Below are 21,496 nucleotides of genomic sequence, written 5' to 3'. Positions count from 1 at the left end.
TGGTGTGAACGGGGTGCTGGGTGTTGGGCCGCTGCGTGAGTACAGCTGCAGTTGACATAAACGGGTCACGCATTTTAAATTGGCGAGCGCCTGTTTACAAAGATCTGTGTGAATCAAATTCTAGAGTCATTCAAATAGTGTCGATTAGATTATAATGACACTGTTAATGTAAGAGACGTTGGACTATAAATTGAACTGAGTAATAACCGGCTAAATACTACTACTTATAATAATAATAATAATAATAATAATAATAATAATAATAATAATAAGAAGAAGAAGAAGAAGAAAAAGAGGAAGAAGAAGAATACATTCCTAAAGCCATAGTCACTTGTTCACCATTGCATCATAGCCTATTTTTACATGAACTCCGAATATAATGGTCCTCAGTATGGAATTCTTTCTTATGGTCATTCAAGGTTTTCTATTATGTGAACCCTACCGTCACAAGTGACGCAACGGAGCTAGTGTGGTGAACCTGCGCAGACTTTTGCGCAGTTCGACCCCCTCAAAACGACGTGAAGAGTGACATCGTTTCTTTTGTTTACAAAATGGCGGACTTAAAAACTTGCTCCATTGACTATTTCCCTGAGAACATCCTAATTGACATTTTATCGTATTTAAGCGTTAGGGAGCTCGTCCGATCTGGCAGGTAAATAACAACTTGCTTAGCTGTCTCGCTTTAGCCATGGTATGCTCATGGTAGTTTGTTTGGTGGATATCTTGTAAGTATTGTTTTATTGTCAGCTGGCTAAGTTGTTTAATGGCAAGGCTGGAACGAATAAAGGAAAGTATTTAGCTGCCCACACAGGTATCTGTTAGTAATGCTAGATAATGTTATGCCTCATAATGTTATATTTCGATGAATTTGCAAAACTTTAGTTTTAGCTGGCTGGCCAGGTTCGTTCGCTTGGCAAGGAGTACCGTTTTGCTAATAAAATAGCTGGGTAAAATGAAATATTTTGAATGGCTGGTTTGGCAATACATTTTTCTGTCAGTCAGTCAGTCAGTCAGTTAGTTACTAAACTGCCAGCCAGCCATTTGGGAATATGGTTGACTTGGCGTTATGCTGCAACTACCTTTGTCAAATATTTACGTCTAGAAGTTAATTTGTAGCTAAATAAGTTGTATATTGCATATGAATATCTTCAGATCACGTATGCAGTGTTGCACTTGTTTTTTTATTTCGTAATATCTGTTCTGAAAACCATTAAGCTCATTTGAAAATGATTCAATGAAAATTATTCTTACAAGCAAACGAACTACGTAATCTTTTTTTTTTTTAAAGTACAGTACACTTCTCTTCTGAGAAAATCAATCAACAGCTGATTGTACGTGCAATGTTTACATTACTCCACAAGTTGTAACAAATGCATGCCTAAAGATTACTTTCTTTACGAATTTCTTTCACGTAGGCTCCTGTACCTTTGTCCTGCTTTCGTTACCATGTTTAAGCCGCATGCTTCATACATTCCTGTCAGCTGAATTATTGCAGAAAATAAACGAGGTGTTAATAGACTAAAAAATGGTGTAGAAAAGAAGAACAACAACTAAAGTAACTATGCTGTTATTTTACTGAAATATTTATATTAATTTGATTGTGGTTTTGCTATTTTTTTTTCATTTTGCCCTCAGGATGTGTGCATAACTAAGGCAAGCTCTTTGTGTTACTAATATGTAAACATTTTGGAGGACTTCTGTAAAAATCTGTTTGGCAAGTCTGTGTACGTTTTTTAAGTTTTGTTCAATGTCCTTCTCTCTATCTGTCTTTGTCTCTCTGCCTTTCTGCAAGGGTGTGTAAGCGATGGAGACGGTTGGTGAAAGACCAGAGATTGTGGCGGGCTGTAGATCTCACTGAATGGAAAGGGGTGAGAGCCGCGTGCCGCACTCTGGAACGGAAGATAATTGGTGTTGTGTTCTTCACGAGCCAAATAGAACTGTCATGTCAATGGCTGCCATGTTTTGTGTGTTGTTGTTGAATGACTCTCTTGTATGCGGTCAGGTGACCTCGCGCACACTGTGGGTCCTCCTGAGGCAGTACCTCGGAAGCGGCCTCCGCTGCTTGCGGCTACGCGGCCTGCTGCTGTCCGCCCGTGCCGGGGCCTTCCTGTCCGAGGCCTGGCTGCAGGCCCTGGCGTCCCGGTGCCCTCGCCTGCGCGGACTCTCCCTGCTGCACGCGGACCTGCGGGGCCTGAGCAGCTGCCAGCTCCTGCCCCGGACGCTGCAGGTCCTGGAGCTGCGTGGCTGCGAGCTGCCGCAGGGCTTCTTCGTCCAGAGCGCCTCCCCCCTCTCCGGCGGTGACGTGGGGGAGAACGCGGCGAGCGGGGCGGGGAGCGGGAGCCGGGCGGGAAAGGGCTCCACGCCCGCCCCGGTCCCCGCGGCTGGAATCGCGATCGAGACCCTGGTGCTGGAAAACGTGCCCTCCTTCACGGACCAGCACCTGCTGAGCCTGAGGTCCTGGGAGAGGCTGCGGCACCTGGAGCTGAGGGACGTGATCCGGGTGACTACCGCCGGCCTGCGGGGCTGCGCCGTGCGGGACGAGCTGGCCGGGCTGTCCGCGCTGCGGGCCCTGGAGCTGGGCAACTCGGGCCGGACCCAGACGCAGATGGCCTCGCTGGGGCTGGGCGAGGGCTGGGCGGGCCTGGAGGAGCTGACGCTGGGCGGGAAGGAGGTGCGGCCGGGCCTCCTGTGCGTGGGCAGGCTGCGGGACCTCCGGGGGCTGCGGCTGCAGCGGTGCTCGCTCAGCGAGGGCCGGGTCCTGCGCAGCTGCAAGGGCCTGCGGGCGCTGCGCTGGATGGAGTTCTGCGAGGTCACCTTCCAAGGCCGGCAGAGGAAGCAGGACGAAGAGGAAGAGGAAGAGGAGGAGGAGGAGCAGCGGGAGGGGCGGGGACAGGGGGGACAGGGGGGACAGGGGGGACAGGGGGGACGGGGCAGGGGTGAGGGTGACGATGGAGAGGAGAAGGATAACCCCGTGCCAACGCTGCGGCGCTCTCTCGCAGCCCTGCTGCCCAGATGCAAACTTGTCTTCACGCGATGCTCTACTGCAGTGCCAACTGACTAGTGGCACACACCATCTCAGAAATGTTCATAGATGCATACGTGCACCCATGGACACACACACACACACACGCTTGTGTAAATAAATAGTCACACACCCACGCATGCTGCCAGTAGCTGCAGCCAGCACAAAGAGCCAATACACCTTGCAATCAAGCACGCGCATGCATAAAAAAACAGTACCCTCACATAAGGTTGGCGAAACTCACTCATGCACACTCATACACACACCAACGCATGCTTCATGGGATGTGTGACAAAAGCACATGGTCAATAACACTTAAAAAAACACTCAGACCCCCGCTAGTTTACATGACATTACTTCACTAGCATTTAGCTGATGCTCTTATACCGAGTGACTTGCACCACTCCCATGAAGACGCTTGGTGGGCAACAATGAGAAGTCTGCTATAAGGCAGACTGTGTAGGCATGCTCTGGCAGCACCCGTGCAGCTGCCCTGTGACCTGAAATACAGCCAACTGCCTGTGCTGCACAGATGTGTGAACTGAGCAAAACAATTCAACATGTTTCCTGTGCAAACCCAGTTTCTTGTGCCTCTCCCCACACGTTGACTGAGATGCGAGAACATTTCTCAGTGGGTTTGGGCAAAGCAGATGGCTGGTTCGGTAACCTCTATAATGTAGGCTCTGGATTATGATATGATGAACTAATGACCTAAACCACATTTAATTGGACTGAAATGATGTGTCCTCTTGTGAGCTTGGACGGCACTCTACTGTATTCCTTGCGACATGTTCAGTTAATTGTGTACATGCACTCGAATGTATCGTGAGATTGTGGTGCCACATGCCTCTAGCGTGACGCATGTAGTGTCTCGACTCTCCAGGTGTCACTGCAGATCTCTCCTTCCCAGCCTACAGCAGTGTAGATCCATGGCAAGGCACCAGAAAGACTTTACCTCAACAGCTGTGATTCTCACATCATCTGGGAATATCTCCACCTTGATCGGTTGGCCAGGAGTAACAATGTTAACTAAGGGAGACAAATTCCCAGTAGAAATGCAACAGAGTACTTTACGATGAGGCGTTGTTAATTTGTCATATAAAAAAAACAAACAAAAAAGAAAACGATCTGTTTTAATAGTGTTGTCCCGGTCTCACATTTATTTTATTTCTTTGGCCCATATTTCATGGTGTACACATGGATAAGTGTTGCAGCTTGGCCCTTGCTGCGTTATTATGTCAAAATGTTCAGTTCAGTTTGCTAATGCTCTTTTGTTCTTCTAATTGTAACCTATTGTGAATGGCAATAATTGCGCAAAAAGGGTCATGCATGTTGATTAACAGCAGTGTAATATGAGTGGTTAGGAAACTGCGTTTCTGACTCCATAGCTGCAGGTTGCATTCCTTGCCTTGGGCACTTTACCTGAATTGCTTCAGTAAAATATGCAGCTGCCAACTGTAAGAATGTATTATTTTTGAAATCCTGTAAGCTGTGACACTGGACAAGACGCTAGACTAACCACTACCTCATTCCAAAAAAGATTAACAAGGACATTAAAAAACATATATATTTAGTAGAAACAACACTTTCCCTGTCAATATTATAACTAGAGTTTATGTCTAGCTAGTGTATCCTTTACGTTATACCCAAAATGTATAAGCTTGAAAGCTACTTTTGTTTTATTTGTGATACGTAGGGTCTCATTCATGAAACGTGAGCAGAACGAATTTGTGTGTAAAATGTGAGTACAGGGAAATTTACGGGTTTTTGGCATTCATCAATATTTTAGTAGCTCCGATCTTTTCGTAGCTACTAACAAAATCTACACCTGCTGCTGACCACGCGTAGTGCTTGTGTAAATTCAAGAATGCACATAAATAATGCTTGTCACTATTGGAAATTTACATTTTAAATCATATTGCGCTCTGTTATGTAAACAATACGCAGATGCCTTTGAAACACGTGATATGAACATGTCAAACAATTAAAAATATAACACATTTAGTTAAATTAGTTGGCAATTAGCAGGTTTAAGATCCAGATTAGGTTCATGATTGTGAATTATCTATGAAAATCGACTCAATAGATTACACATTCTTTGTGATGCATTTGCTTACATAAACCGGAAAAACTTTAATTCCGTTAATGTGCAACTGATCTGTGAGGCACACGCTGCTACTCAGGCCGTTGTGGAGCGCACAAACGGGGTCTTGAAGGCAAGATGGATCTGCCTGGACAATAAAGGTGGTACCCTTCTTTATGCACCCGGGAAGGTGTGCAAAATAATATTAGCCTGCTGTGTCCTGCACAATGTGGCCATTAAACAGGGCCTTCCCCTGCCTGAAGTCCCCAATGCAGAGGAACGACTGCCTCCGGAACCAGCTCTTGGGCCTCGAAATGCAGCTGCTATACAGACACGCCAGCGACTTGTAGAGCAATTTTAAGGTAAGTGTTGCTAAGACTGAATAAGCTGTGCACATTTTAGGCCGACAAGCTTTGCAAAAAGTTAGTTTCATTTGTATTTTGTTTTATATATACAACATCCTGTTTCAGTAGGCTACCTCAGTTCATTTTCAGGTCATGCTCTTTAAAATGTATATAAATAGGCTATATTTAATTATCAGAGTAAAAGAGAGTAGCTTGATTATCTTGTAGTAAATAAGTGTTTTCCCAGGATAAACACATCACACAATACTGACAACATAACACTTTATTGTTGAGGACGCAGAGGTTGCAGATTTCCTTCAAGCTGGTGTTAATTTCTTGGAGGGACGTGTTGATTTGGTTGACTGCTGTAAGTAGACTTTCTTGATTCCTCAGGACCTCATCCGTAAGGACAGCCGGATCACCTCTTCGGCCTCGATACCTGGATGCAGCAGGAGCAGCAGCGGCGGCAGCAGGTGGTGGAGCCACATCATGGGAGGAGCACTCGCCAGCTAGAAATATGAGACAACGTTTGTTTGTTTTTTGTTTTATGTGTGGCTCTTTTTTCATTTGAAAGAAACATTAAATAAATCTTATTTGAAAAATGTTTAATTTACGTTGGCTGCAGACTGACTTATTTTTACATTACATTACGTTACATTACGTGGCATTTAGCAGACGCTCTTATCCAGAGCGACGTACAACAAAGTGCAAATCAAGCACAAAACACGTGCAAAAGTGGACCTGAGAGGACAGTACAGTTCCGAGTCCTAGTGTAAACATACAGAAATTCAGAACCCTTGAAGAGTTGTTTGGAGCTGTACAGTATAAAACAGAGCTTTAGGCTATTAAGATTCAAATAATTTGAAGACGATGCATACAAAACTGCAGTGGGCTATATGTTATCCATATCCTTTCTTGAAATGAATGTTAAATAGCTCTACATTCCGACACTGATATCCATTACGCACCATTACGCACAATATAACATTACTGGTTTCCCGTTTCCACTTCATTCAATCCGAAGAGAAACCCCCACAAATGTTCTGTTTGTTTGGTGGGACTGTACGACCTAGGTTAAACTATACTAACCACTAAGCTATCAGTGATGGTTTTCAGAATGTATTATGATACAACAATTATCACCTTACCATCTGGGTTTGATGTTGTCTCCAGTGGAGGCATGTCGGTGTCTCCGTCAGGTATAATTCCTGACAGAGAGGTCTCCCCAATAATGCCAGCGATGCGCTCGTCAGCAGGTGATATTTGTGCCTGTGAGCCTCCTCCTCCTGTGGCTGATGTTTTTTTTGTGGGCATATACGTTTCTTTGCCTCCAGTTTCATGTCAAACCATTTACGTTTAACCTCGGATATGGTTCTATTGTCTACAGAGGCAACATTAACAGCATCTGTCACCTCCTTCCAGGCCTTCGCTTTGCCTGTCCCTGTCATAACACCACTACTGATAGAAAAAAAAAAAAATTTACCCAATAAAATATATTTCACCCAAGATGATTTCGATCTCCGCTTCGGAAAAGTTTTTTTTTCTTTTCTTTCTCTCTCTTTCCTTGTTTGCGCCATGATGACTGACAGGTCGACTGGATGCGTCTACACCTCCTTATATGGCAATCATTGTCTATTCATGGGCAGGGATTTATGCTAATTGCTGATTACCGGGAGCGCGCTTTCACTTTACGATGGATTGGCATTCATGATCATACACACAAGTTTACGATTAGATCTGAGTTTCCCGCGGCGTTGATGAATCGTATCGAATCGAATCGTGGACGTTTATGTGCAAATCTGAACATAGATTTACTAACGTTTCACGAATGATACCCGTAGTGTTTTTCCTCCTTACTGTATCTTCCCACACTAATTTAATCCAGAATGCAGCAGCTCGTCTGGTCTTCAACCTTCCCAAATACTCAAACGTCACCCCCCTGCTTACTTCCCTCCACTGGCTGCCTGACATGGCTCGCATCAAATTCAAAACATTGGTGCTAGCCTTCCAAGCAGTTAAAGGGTCTTCCCCAGCTTATCTACAAAGAATCATCAGACCCTACACCCCTGCCAGACCTCTTCGTTCAGCCTCCACAGGCCGCTTGGCACCTCCCCCTCTCCGAACCTCCACATCACGCTCACGACTACTGTCTGTTCTGGCTCCACGGTGGTGGAATGAACTCCCCGTTGAGGTCAGAACTGTAGAATCTCTCCCCACCTTCAAGCGTCAGTGGAGGATCATTAACATCGTGAAGCAGGTCCTGTGGGAGACGAGGAACATCAAGGTCTACCAGAAAACATCCGTAGACCTGGTCACTCTCCGGAGGAGGATCCAAAACCTCCTCCAGGACGGCATTCTGGTGGATATGCACTATAATAATGCCAATAATGTAATGTAATGTAACTAATTAAGTAAATGCAGATGTCTTCACACCGTTCGATGGAGGGGTAGAAACATGAAATAATGATCTAAACATCTTGCTGCATTTGTTATTAATCACATCAGTATTATCCAAAAAGATAATAATAATCTGAACGTGCCTATACTATTGCTCCGCTTTGTGTTCTTAAATCGAAATCTGACCGTTAAATCTGCTACACAACTCATCAGTGCTTACTAGAATCTCACTGTCAGAGTTCATTAACTGACCATCCAACAGTTCGTTTGACTCAAATAATTTATGTTCATCTAGTGTGTAATGTGTGTAATAAGAAAGGTTGTGTTTAAAAATGGCACTAGTTGTGAAAATTGGATAGTTTAACGTAAAAACTGCATTTCATGAACTGATACCAGCTAGCGATTTTTCATGATGTTTGCGTAGTATCAGCAACCAGTTCCTCTCTATATTCCGGTCCCTCATTAGGTAAGATTGTGTAAGATAACTGTAAACTTTACTCCCAGTACTTCCGGGAGAAGTAGGATGTCTGCATACCGCATTTAGTAAAAGCAAGACCTGAGCAACGGAGGCAGCTAATAAATAAATAAATGAATAAATAAATAAGGGCATCATAATTCATAGAACCAAGCAAGGTTTCATCCAAGGTTAGTACCAACCACTTTTACTTCGATACCTTCAACTTCATTACTATTCTTACGGTTCATTCTTTTAAATTAAATTTGAGACTTACATTTGGGGCGGCACGGATGGTGCAGTGGGTAGCACTGCCGCCTCACAGCAAGGAGGTCCTGGGTTCGAATCCCCGTCGGCCGGGGCCTCTCTGTGCGGAGTTTGCATGTTCTCCCCGTGTCTGCGTGGGTTTGTGTGGGTTTCCTCCGGGTACTCCGGTTTCCTCCCACAGTCCAAAGACATGCAGGTTAGGCTGATTGGAGAGTCTAAATTGCCCATAGGTATGAGTGTGTGAGTGAATGGTGTGTGTGCCCTGCGAGGGACTGGCGACCTGTCCAGGGTGTATTCCTGCCTTTCGCCCAATGTATGCTGGGATAGGCTCCAGCCCCCCTGCGACCCTGTTCAGGATAAGCGGGTTAAGATAATGGATGGATGGACTTACATTTGGGGTAATTTGCTTTCCCTCGCAATATGTTTTGCGTTACGCGATACATTTTGCGTTCCCATGCAACATTGTCATATCATTTTATCATCTGTTGTCTTTGGCGTTGCCACATGCCACATAGCCACATGCTCCAGCCACCTAAAATCATATTGGGTGAACGTTATTGTGGTATACTGACTACCTGTTTATTATACTACCTGCAGCACCACCCCTCACCATAAGGAGGTACAGTTGACCCCTAAAGTTATCAAGTTGATGAGTTGACAGATAGAGATTAAGAGTGATAACTGCAGTGACATTGGTGAATCTGTAAACTACGTGAGACTGAATAAAAACCGGTAAACTCAAGTCCAGTGAAACTACATCTGTTCAATTAAACCACGTTATCACAGTTATATATAGGTCTATATACAGGTTTCCGGTAACAAGAGCAGTCCGACTCATAGCACGTGTGTTGTCACTCTGGCGAGATAGCGCTAGACTAAAGATCTCATTTTAAGTTAAAGTGTATTTTGCAGTGCTGCTACATAGTTATTGATTTTCTTTCATGCCCGCAGTATCAGTTAGTACGTTGCATACTGTAAAGGCCCCAATTTCTGAATTAGTTCTAAAGAAAACACAGCACTATTGAGTAGTCAGGAGCTATAAATATTGCCTTATATTCTGCGTTATTTGAAGTACTTTTATGTTGAAATAATGTGTCCTACTCTAGCGAGTTCATAGTGCGTACAAAGGAGAAGAAGAGAACGCAACAGTAATGTTAACAAAGACAGAAAGATAGCGATAAAGTTAAAGTTAAATATTGAATTGTTTTAGCACCCGCCGAAGAGGCACAAGGTCAGTGTTCATGAAATAATACACGGTTAACATGTGTTAATGTCTTTTGAAATGATTTTGGACTGTAATAAGACCTTTCTTACATGTGCTAAGTTCATAAACCACGTAATGGTACCGAATGTTATGCTAGGTTAATTCATGACACTGGCTATTGTATATTATATATTACATATTACATATTATATATTATATATTATATATTCTCAAACACAATAAATCACATGCAAGTCTAGAATCCATAAAATAACAACTTGCCAGACACGCCTTCATGAACAATAACAAATTAGAGTACATAACAGCAAGTTAAGGATCTTTTTTTCCGAAACTGCGTTTTATTGTGAGACATGCGTTTCGTTTAGAGCAGCATACCGGTAGGCTATCAAAAGATTTTCGCTTTGGTTTGGGATTTAATTTAGTTTTGGACTTTTTTATTCTATTGCTAAATGTTGGGACTGATGGGCACTGAAATCTGGGTGGTATTTGATGGTTCACTGTTAAGTTTTATGTAGTTGAAAGAGTGTCGGGATTTCCACCCGTCTATTTATTGCGAACCAAGGCAGCCGCTTTCATTCATTCATTGAACGTGCGCTGTGCTGTAAATACATGGAAACCTTATTGCGTCGCCAAGTAGCCTAAATTGAGTTAATTTTTAATTTTGCCTGATTTACTTTTTATTAAATTCGTAGGCTGGAATGCCTCGCGGCAACAATTGTGTTTAAATGTATACTGCTTCAGCCTTTGGCAAGCTACTCAGAAGGGGGCGGCAAGCGACTGGTAGCTTGAGAGCAACGCGTTGGAGACCCATGGTGTAGGATAACGACTTTTTATTGGCAACAGTATTAAACCAACCAACAGTATAAAATATTAAGAGCTCTTTTATTTCATTGAGTTAAATCTAAACAATGTCTTCTGGTGCTCATGGACTGATAGCCCTACTGGTAGGCAATATTACCCCGGCTTGTATTTGGGGGCCGGCCTTTATTTGTCCGAATCGACCACGCCCCCGGCTATTATCCGAGGCCCTTCAAATAGAATCCCGGACACAATTTGAGGATTTACGGTATATACGTTAGTTCTGTGATTTCAGGAAGTGGCCTTAATTTCACTCTAAATCTTCCAATGTGGCTAAGAATTTAGAAATAGGTTTATTGTTGGAGTGTAATCAAATCCATATACCAAAAATATATTATAGCGCCACCTTCTGGCAACAGGAAGTGAGGCTTATATCATAGTTTTATGCATTCCAATAGCAGCACCAACATTTTCATTGATCAAAGGGGAATTCCTGTGCACACTATACATTGCCCAGGAAGGTGATTATTTCCAAAGTGTATGTCCAAAGTTCATATTCTCCCTCAAAATGTCAATATAATTTTCTTTTTTCATGATGCCATGCACCCGAACAAGGCTCCCTGTGCCTGAGGCTGCAAAATAGCCCCACAGCATGATGCTCCCACCACCATGTTTAACTGTGGGAACTGTGTTCTTAGGGTTGAAGGCCTCGCCCTTTCTTCACCAAACATAAGCAACATCCATGTGCCCAATCAGTTCCATTTTAGTCTCATCAGACCAAAGGACAGACTTCCAAAACTCATCTTTACCTTTCAAATGTTCACGGGCAAACCTCAGTCTGGCTCTGATGTGCCGCTCTTTGAGTAAAGGGGTTCTTCTGGGACTATAGCCCTGAAGCCCACCACGATGAAGAGCCCTCACAACTGTGTTCGTAGAAACATTGGGTCTCATTCATGAAACGTTAGTAAATCTATGTTCAGATTTGCACATAAATGTCCACGCTACTAAAAACCTACTCCGGATTCATGAACGCCGCGGGAAACTCAGATCTCATCGTAAACTCGTAAACTCATCTCCCTCCTAGCCGGTCTCCCAGCATGTGCCATCAAGCCCCTTCAGCTGGTCCAGAATGCTGCAGCCCGCCTGATCACCAGTCAGCCCAGGTCGGCTCATGTCACCCCGCTTCTCATTGGCCTCCACTGGCTTCCTATTGCCGCACGCATCCGTTTCAAGGCCCTAGTGTTGGCATTTCAGGCTGCTAAGGGGACTGCCCCACCTTACATACAATCCCTGATCACTCCCTACTCCCCAGCTAGACCACTCTGGTCTGCCAGCTCTGGTCGCCTTACGGTTCCCTCTCTACGTGCACCTGGCGGTCAAGCTGCACGTTCACGCCTGTTTTCCGTTCTGGTTCCTCAGTGGTGGAATGACTTGCCTACCACGGTCAGAACAGCAGAATCCCTCCCCCTATTTTGACGCAGACTCAAAACCCACCTTTTCAAACTCTACCTTAGTCCTCCCTCCTGATTTCCCCTGCCCCTCCTTTCTGATATCCCTATCCTTGTCTAACCCCCCCCCCCCCCAAAAAAAAACAAAAAAAACAAAAACAAATGCACTTCTGATGACAACTATGTTTAGAACAGCATTTCCTGTGTCTTTTGCTAGTTTCTGGATGTGATGCTCTGACTTATGGTAGAACCTATGCACTTGTAAGTCGCTTTGGATTAAAAGCGTCTGCCAAATGACTAAAATGTAAATGTAAATGTAATGTATGACCATGAATTCCAATCCATCGTAAAGTGAAAGCGCGCTCCCGGTAATCATCAATTAGCATAAATCCCCGCCCATGAATAGACAATGATTACCATATAAGGACCTGTCAGTCATCATGGCGCAAACAAAGAAAGAGAAAGAAAAAAAACTTTTCCGAAGCGGAGATCGAAATCATTTTGGGGAAGTGGAGTCAAGAAAAAATTGTTTCTTTTCTTCTATCAGTAGTGGCACAGGCAAAGCGAAGGCCTGGAAGGAGGTGACAGATGCTGCTAATGTTGCCTCTGTAGACAATAGAGCCATATCCGAGGTGAAACGTAAATGGTTTGACATGAAACTGGAGGCAAATAAACGTATAAGCGCACACAAAAAACATGCATCAGCCACAGGAGGAGGAGGCTCACAGGCACAAATACCACCTGCTGACGAGCGCATCGCTGGCATTATTGGGGAGACCTCTCTGTCAGGAATTATACCTGACGGAGACACCGACATGCCTCCACTGGAGACAACATCAAACCCAGATGGTAAGGTGATAATTGTTGTATCATAATACATTCTGAAAACCATCACTGATAGCTTAGTGGTTAGTATAGTTTAACCTAGGTCGTACAGTCCCACCAAACAAACAGAACATTTGTGGGAGTTTCTCTTCGGATTGAATGAAGTGGAAACGGGAAACCAGTAATGTTATATTGTGCGTAATGGTGCGTAATGGATATCAGTGTCGGAATGTAGAGCTATTTAACATTCATTTCAAGAAAGGATATGGATAACATATAGCCCACTGCAGTTTTGTATGCATCGTCTTCAAATTATTTGAATCTTAATAGCCTAAAGCTCTGTTTTATACTGTACAGCTCCAAATAAGTCTTCAAGGGTTCTAGCTGGCGAGTGCAATTGTATAGGCAGGCTATATTCTTACCAATGAGCCAGCCGTTCCTCACAGCTCCATCCTCCAAATGCGTGTCAACTGCACTATTACGCAGGATAAATGCATCATGCGTCCCACCAGGCCACCGTGCCACAACGTTTAACAGCACACACTTTGCATCACAGATCAGTTGCACATTAACGGAATGAAAGTTTTTCCGGTTTATGTAAGCAAATGCATCACCAGATGGAGCCTTGATGCGCACGTGTGTGCAGTCTATGGCACCGATGACACCTGGCATGTTTGCAATTGCACTGAATCCCTGCATCACTTCTACCTGCCGTTGTGCGTCATAGGGAAATTTGATGTACTCTGGCACTAGTTTTAAAATACCATTGAGCACAGCAGGGAGGATGCGGCTCATAGTTGGTTGCGAAATGCCGGACCTGTCACCTATCTCGCGCTGGAAGGTCCCTGTGGCTAGAAAACCACAGATACAAGCACAGATTTCTACATGTTGAATGATAATAAAATAAAATAAAAATGTGTATATATATATATATATATATATATATATATATATATTTTATTTTTTTATTTTTTATTATCATTCAACATGTAGAAAGATTGTGTCATCTATTGAGTCGATTTACATAGATAATTCACAATCATGAACCTAATCTGGATCTTAAACCTGCTAATTGCCAACTAATTTAACTAAATGTTATATTTTTAATTGTTTGTCATGTTCATATCACGTGTTTCAAAGGCATCTGCGTATTGTTTACATAACAGAGCGCAATATGAAGTAAAATGCAAATTTCCAATAGTGACAAGCATTATTTATGTGCATTCTTCAATTTGCACAAGCACTACGCGTGGTCAACAGCAGGTGTAGATTTTGTTAGTAGCTACGAAAAGATCGGAGCTACTAAAATATTGATGAATGCCAAAAACCCGTAAATTTCCCTCTACTCACATTTTACACACAAATTCGTTCTGCTCCCGTTTCATGAATGAGACCCATTAACTCCAGAAGAGGCCAGGTCAGCAACAATCATCTTGGCAGATGTCCAGGGCTTCTTGTTGACATCTCTGACTATTTTCCTCTCCAGAGTTCTTGAAATATTGCGCTTTCAACCACACCCAGGTTTGTTTCTTACAGAATTTGTCACCTTGTACTTAGCAATGATGCAACGTACAGCTGTTCTAGACACAGCTGTAAAACACTTGGAAATGGCAGTATAGCCTTCCCCCTTATTATGAGCCTCCACTATCTTCTTTCTGAGCTCAAGACTGATTTCCTTTGTCTTTGGCATGGTGAGTAAGAGTAGTCCTTCTCAGTGTGTTCAAGTGCCCTGTTTGTTGGAGTCCCTTAAGTAAAGCTCAATGCTGATTGAATGCTCAGGTGTTGTTGGGAAGCTAATTGACTGCACAACGCCGAAAGGCTTGAGTTTATCGTTAGGGTCAATATGCCAGATGAAATTTGGTCCCTTTGAGAAGTAATTCCGCCTCTGGAGACGTCTCCTTTTCCTCAGTGAAACCCCTCTGGGATCCAGCTCTTTCATAATCAAGCGAACATCCTCTTTTCTTACTCGTCGGCCATACTTTCTACATTTAAAATCCATCCATCTGTATCCGTGCACTTGTCCTGAGTACAGTAACTGGTCACGAATGAAACCAACTGCATCCTGTGAGAGGATTACCGTACTGCTTTCCTTTGATCTAAGAATTTGTTTAAGTTTACATTACCTTATATTATTGGCATTTGGCTGATGCTCTTATCCAGAGCGACATTTATTAGACTAAGCAGGAGATAATCCTCCCCTGGAGCAATGCAGGGTTAAGGGCCGCTCAAGGCGGCAACGGCTGTGCGGATCTTATTGTGGCTGCACCAGAATTAGAACCACTGACCACTTAGAACCCCAGTCCTTTACCTTAACCACTACGCTACCAGCCTATTGAGCGGTAGTACTATATCAGCATACTTAATGCCCAGTTCAAAGTAAAATTCAATGAGCTGATCCGTATTGGGGCATTGCGCTGGGATCAGCTGAGTTGTTGAGGTGTACACTTCTGCAAATCAGCTTTACTACAGTCTTCACAAACACAATGTTACAAATTATTGTGCATATAATCTGAGAGGACTTGTATAGGCTAACAAACAAAAAATAAATGGGCAAATCGCTTGCACCAATCTAATACCTCTCCCAGATGTGTGCGCATACAGTAGCCTATGCAGCATAAGGTTTGGGACAAAGACGTGTATAATTTTTATTTGGCTATGTACTCCACAGTATTTAGATCTATAATCAAACCGTGCTGTCAAAAAGTGTGCGTAAAGTACAGATTGTTATTTGATTATATTTTCTTACATTTTGGTTTCACCATGTAGAAATGACAGCTATCCATAGTTCCCCAAAACTATTTTATATCAATATTTTTTATTTTTAACATGTCATGCACATCAGATAGTACTGATACAAATAACTTCAAAAATCTTAAATTAAAATCAAGACAAAAAACAGTAAGTCATGTGTTTTGGGGTGCTCTTTCTCCTTAATAGTTTGTTTCGGTAAGTCTGTTGTTTGGCTGATGTTCCTGACATGTTTTCTTATTTCTCAGCCTCATAATATGCCAATAACAGACTCCAATGACATTCAAAATCCTAGACTCAAAACTAGGTTCTGAAAGCTTTCTTATACCTGCACCAACCAATACACTTGACTAATCAGAAACCAACTTTTGATGCCCTAAAATAGGGGAACTATGTGTTTAACGGAATGCAATTCCTGTCCAAATACTTATGGACTGCACTGTATGTACTGTACAGTGGCTTATATTTCACAAAAGCATTGCTTTAGGGTTTTTCTTCACAGCTCATTTTGTCTGTCAATAGTTTTATCTGTAAAATGATTTTTTTTTAAAGTACATGCTTGTAAAATAGATACAAGTGACTTAGGTATATAAAAAAAGAATACATTTCCCATGGAGGTCACTGTGTGTAGGCTACCTCCTTCACTCCCACATAGTAACATAATAATAACCTTGCATGGCAGCCGATTGCTGTTGGTATGTGAGTGAGTGAGTGTGTGTGTGTGTGTGTGTGTGTGTGTGAATGGGTGAATGGGTGAATGGGTGAATGAGAAGCATGAATTGTACAGCACTTTGGGTAAAGGTGCTATATAATTGCCAGTGATTTACCATGTTAAATGCCAGCCATTTAATAAGCAGGCTTTCCTCTCACGCAAAACCAAGCTTTGTGAATGCCAACAGCATTTTATGATTTTGGACAAAAATATTGAACAATTTCATATGGGCTTAAAAAGCCTGTCGTTGTCACACATTTTACCACTGTATTGTACCTACTTGTGAGGTTGTCTGTTTGTGCCTGTGTTGACGTCTCTCTGCTTGTCGCCGCTGCATCCGAGCGGGCAGATTAGCAGGGCCCGGTTTAAATTTAGTGACCTCTGCCCAGCCGCGATTTCCCCTACCAACCGCAAGCCCCTAGCCGAGCGCATCCATTACCAAAAAAAACTCGGAAAAGGTGATCACATACACACGTTGGCATCGAGCTAATTCTTGAAGCACAAGGCTAGACATAGTGAACACAAATAGCACTTGAGCTAAGAAAATGATGTGGTAAAGTGTGCAGGTTATAACAAATGATTCCATGGGTGGTTTATATTGTTCTTTGAGTGAATGCCCAACCTGCTCAAATTAAGCTGCATATCTAAACATTCTAGTCAACATTCAAAAAAGGTTGTTTCCACTGCATTCTTTCCCCTGGAAATGTTTATTGTATTTTCTTAACCAGAATGATTAAAAATAATAATTTTACATTGGACTCGTCTTTTGAATGAATTGCAAATTATGTATACCCACTGCCAATGCTTTAGGTGTAATTAACTTATTTATCCACGTGAGGGCGATATATGAGCGCTTAAAAATAAAATGAACAGTACAATAGATAAGATTTGTGTGTTAAAACATTGTTACGATACTATTGTAAATCCCTTCATATTATTGAAAAGGGCTCACTGGCATGTAGGCCGAGACACACCCTCTGCCTGTGTTAATAGTCATTAATTGTTTCAAAATATACAATTGACGGACCGACACTGTACAAAAGATTGTATAGCCGTACAATAATTCAAGCTCATTGGTTGAAAATTGTTTCTAATTGCCACGCTCTGTGGAATCCGTTTACGATTAAAATGATTTAAAATCTGAATGTTATAAAAGGCACCGCTGGGATTCGAACCCAGGATCTCCTGTTTACTAGACAGGCGCTTTAACCAACTAAGCCACGGCGCCAGGTGTTTTAGGCCGCCGATATTAAACGCTTTTGTCGGTACGCATTATTGGTCTATTATTGGTTATAAGTATTGTTAATTGTTATTATTTAGTAACACTCGTATTATGTTAAAACACACAATTATTGTAATGGAAAAAATGTGTGTCACCTCCTTATTGTCTCCTAATGACTAGCCTTGTATTCATAAATATGAAAAATCTTTTAGAAACATCTCATTTTACAGTCTAAGGTACAGTAAGTGAAAGTGTGTCACCTGTATGGGAAAGTGCCACTGGAATCATTCAACAGAAATCTGAGATATGCTTGAATATTTTCTTACAATTTATACAGTTACAGAGGGTCAAAAGAACCCCACATGTACCCCACATGTATAGGCCAAATTGGTTCAGGATTTAGCATAGCATTATGTTTATTGTATGTTTACTATTTAATCCCAACAAATTAGACAATTATAAAAATCATACAGCATAATTATGAAAAAAAAAGGTTCTCAGGGGGCCCCCAGGATCGAGTTTGAGATCTGGTTACCACGGAGGCCATTGGAATGTACTGAACTCATTCAGAGATGGTTTTAGTGACTTGGAGGCTCCAGGCAAAAGGCAATGAGGAAATCACATGAAATGTTATTAAGAAATCACATGAAATGTGCCTTTGTGCCACATTTCCCAATGCGTACTACAATTTTCACGTGAAAACAGAACATGTGACTCAATTACATAGCCCAAAATACACTCACTGAGCGCTTTATTAGGTAGACCTGTACACCAGCTTGTTACAGTTTTTTTACAATCACTTCGACCATTATCTCACAAGCTTGCGCTCAATCTTCAAACCCTTAGACACAACACTCAAAATGGTTGGCACTTGTAACAGAGTAGCAAAACTTGCATTGTGCATTCATATGTTTGAAGAAATATTGCTCATTGGTTCAAATTCCTAATTTTTCATGAAATACTATAGGAACATTTGTTTAGATCGCCCACACAAAAGATATCTATAGATTCACTGGTTAGTTGTTTTAGCAATACTTTACTATAGCATGAAAAAAAGACTTGATACATGTTTCTTTTTTTAAAAATGATTTTTATCCGATTTTTTCCCTTTTTCTCCCAATTTGGTAGCCAATTGGACCCCGTCTGATTCAATTAGAGCTCGTATTAGATACACCGCCCACACCGCGTCCCTCGGCGACCGTGATTCCGAGGCGCTCGAGGTGCTTGTTTGTGCGGCTATCTACTAACCCTGCCAAGTCCCTCCCTCTGGAGCAGCGAGCCAATTATTGCTGCTCCACGTGAGCTGGCCAAACCCTTTTCAATATGGTCTTTTTGTGGTTCTAAATAAAGGGAATAGTGAAAACAGTAGAAGAGAGTGCAATTATAGAAAAAAAAATCAGAATACTGTGATTTTGTGAATGAAATGAACTGTTGTGCCAAGTTGCATGTTGGTGCAGAGTTGTATGAAGAGTTTTGAAAAAGTGAATTGTTAGCAATGGTAAAAAACTGCAATCATAGCAACATAGTTATAGGTTCAAAGTGGGGAAAAAAATCCTCAACTGCAGTGAAAGACACTGTCCTCTACGAGGACAACCACCCACCTCTAAGACGAGAAACGAGGACGCCTCTCTGAAGGAGTACTTGTCATCTGCCATTCCATTGACCACCTCCTCCACCTCCTCTCACTGCTTGATCTCTATTCTAACATGGATCATCTGACTGCTCCATGTTGTCGCTATGGTGTTGTAGGTGGATAAACATCCTTACTCCTGCTCTTAACACTATGAAAAATCAGTTAACAGTCATTTGACCACCAGCTCAAACGTGCCTGTGACAAAGAATGGTGATGCAATATTCCATTCAATGATAATGTGGTAAAATCTAGCCTGTTCCAAAGTAGTTGGTGTCAATAGACTTCTTTATCCTAAACCATTCATGATCTAAACTTGGAATGTTGTTGCAAGTAATCTGTTTCCATAAAACTATGCTTTAGGAGTAATGTTACACTTACTTATTATTTTTAGTAGTTGTATGCATTGGTAGTTAGATGCATTGTAATGGATGGAAAGACAGTATTTTCAAATTTAATGTTTGTATTTCATTTTGAAATGTTAATACTTTGAAAGTTAAGTTGAGCCATTGTGAACAAGTGATTTGGTTCTGTGATCAAATTATTTTTGGTTTATGTATATTGTATCCAAGCAATTGAAAAAAGAGTTGTGTTTAGAGTTTTGAAAAATGTTAATCAGCCAATCATGCAGCTGCAACTCAATGCATAAAAGCATGCAGACATGGTCAAGAGGTTCAGCTGTTTTTCAAAACGCCTTGTTAATGAGAGAGGTCAGTGGAGAATGGCCAGACTGTTCAAAGCTGACAGGAAGGTGACAGTAACGCAAAAAACCACACATTACACAGTGGCATTCAGAATAGCATCATAACCCGTCTAACTTCTTAAGTGGACAGGCTGCAGTAGCAGAAGACCAATAAGTCAAAATATTAAGTCTAATAAATACCTAATAAAGTGCTCACTTTGTAGGTATATCTACTGTATATCAAACAATTATCATACATTTGACGACATTCATTGTAAAAATATGAACCCAGTTCCCATTTCAATTTGATGATGGCACCTTGACTATTTTCCTTGTGTGGAAATATGAATGCAAATTCCCAAGTAAGCCTTTATGCACTTGTATTTGTCAGTAATGTTAACATTAAAATGAATTTAACAAACACAACAAGCTAAAACAGCAGACAACATGACTTGCACGTCAGATGGCGGTTCTGGGATCAGTGTTTCAAGGACGGCGGACGCTCAGGTGACTACTGGAACCGGTTGGATTTTTCCATGAGGTTGTCCAAGAGGGTGGCAATGCTGGCCAAATCCTTAATAAAGCACCAGGATGGATGCGTCCACCGAGATGTCGTCCAGGCACACTACACAGGCTGTGGTAGGGAAGCCTTGCATGACCTGCACCGGTGGTCGCTCGAATGTTGCGAGACAGCTTGTCAGCCCGAGCGGCGTGAAGTTAAACTCCCACTCCCGCAGGCCCCTCCCCAGCGTGAATGCCATCTTGTCCGCTGTGAGAGGGACCTGCATGCAGCCGCTACTGAAGTCCAGCAGGTGGCGCCTCCTATGCTGTCCAGGGCATTGTCAAGGCAAAGGGAGGGGGTAGGATTCCCTTTCCGTGACTGCAGTTACCCGTGGGTAATGCGCGGAGAAGCAGAGGGAGCCATCCTTCTTCCTCACCACCACTACTGGGGAAGCCCAGGGACTCTCCGAGGGACTCTGCCATCTTTTCACCTCCACCTCCACGCAGGGACCAGGGGGTGGTGCCGTGGTCGCTGCCTGACGGGCGTGGCCGTGCCTGTGCTGATTTTGGGCACATTGGCTGTGTTTGGCTGTGAATAGGTTACGCAGTAACGTTAATGTTAGCCAAACACAGCCGTGCCTGTTCAGATTTTGGGCGCATTGGCTGTGTTTGGCTGTGAATAGGTTACGCAGTGACGTTAATGTTAGCTTCTTTCCTTCCTTTACTCAATCTTGCAATGATTAATGATTGTCCTCTTCCCGGCAAGTTTGCAAGCATTCCATATGTTCTACATTTTTTATTAGTGCCCTTATAGTGCTAAGTGGTTTGCAATATTTTTGTACCCATGACCAGACCATCTGTTTATTCTGAATTCGCAGTTTTTTGGCTTGTCCATGCTGACGGATGACAAAGGAATTTTGCATTCTTGTTTCCACATTTTCATACTCTTGTGAAACAGGACGTGATGAAATGACACAATATACACTCACAGAGCATTCTGCAATACCACTGCTGTGGTTCGACGAGTCTGGTCATTCTCCTTTGACCTCTCACATTAACGAGGCGTTTCTGTCTGCAGAACAGCTGCTCACTGGATTTTTGTTTTTTTCAGCATTCTTTGCAAACTCTAGAGACTGTT

At 42.5% G+C, this 21,496-nt stretch overlaps 1 protein-coding gene, 1 long non-coding RNA gene and 1 other non-coding gene across 3 annotated transcripts; 1 reads left to right on the top strand and 2 right to left on the bottom strand.

The window, feature by feature from the left end:
- The first annotated feature begins 5 nt into the window (after positions 1-5).
- On the top strand, positions 6-4,159 carry LOC133124853 (F-box/LRR-repeat protein 12-like). The gene is made up of 3 exons (XM_061236388.1): positions 6-652; positions 1,793-1,868; positions 2,003-4,159. Exons 1-3 carry the CDS (start codon positions 552-554, stop codon positions 3,059-3,061), a joined length of 1,236 nt encoding a protein of 411 aa, XP_061092372.1. The 5' UTR covers positions 6-551; the 3' UTR covers positions 3,062-4,159.
- Positions 4,160-5,714: 1,555 nt separating this feature from the next.
- On the bottom strand, positions 5,715-7,018 carry LOC133123258 (uncharacterized). The gene is made up of 2 exons (XR_009708214.1): positions 6,598-7,018; positions 5,715-5,958 (listed from the first exon to the last, which is right to left on the bottom strand). It is a non-coding gene; the product is annotated as an uncharacterized LOC133123258 (long non-coding RNA).
- A 10,459-nt stretch (positions 7,019-17,477) lies between these two features.
- On the bottom strand, positions 17,478-17,551 carry trnat-agu (transfer RNA threonine (anticodon AGU)). The gene has a single exon. It is a non-coding gene; the product is annotated as a tRNA-Thr (tRNA).
- Between the last annotated feature and the right edge of the window lie 3,945 nt (positions 17,552-21,496).

This window comes from Conger conger, chromosome 3 (assembly GCF_963514075.1).
Source record: "Conger conger chromosome 3, fConCon1.1, whole genome shotgun sequence".
Taxonomy (NCBI): Eukaryota; Metazoa; Chordata; class Actinopteri; order Anguilliformes; family Congridae; genus Conger; species Conger conger.
Note: the sequence above shows the minus strand (reverse complement) of the source record. Positions and strands in the feature narration are given on the sequence as shown.

Bases quoted from the DNA above. Each gene is read 5' to 3' on its own strand.
- LOC133124853 (XM_061236388.1), top strand. From the start codon at position 552: ATGGCGGACTTAAAAACTTGCTCCATTGACTATTTCCCTGAGAACATC. The intron at 653-1,792 runs GTAAATAACAAC...CCTTTCTGCAAG, and splicing joins GAGCTCGTCCGATCTGGCAG to GGTGTGTAAGCGATGGAGAC. The intron at 1,869-2,002 runs GTGAGAGCCGCG...GTATGCGGTCAG, and splicing joins ATCTCACTGAATGGAAAGGG to GTGACCTCGCGCACACTGTG.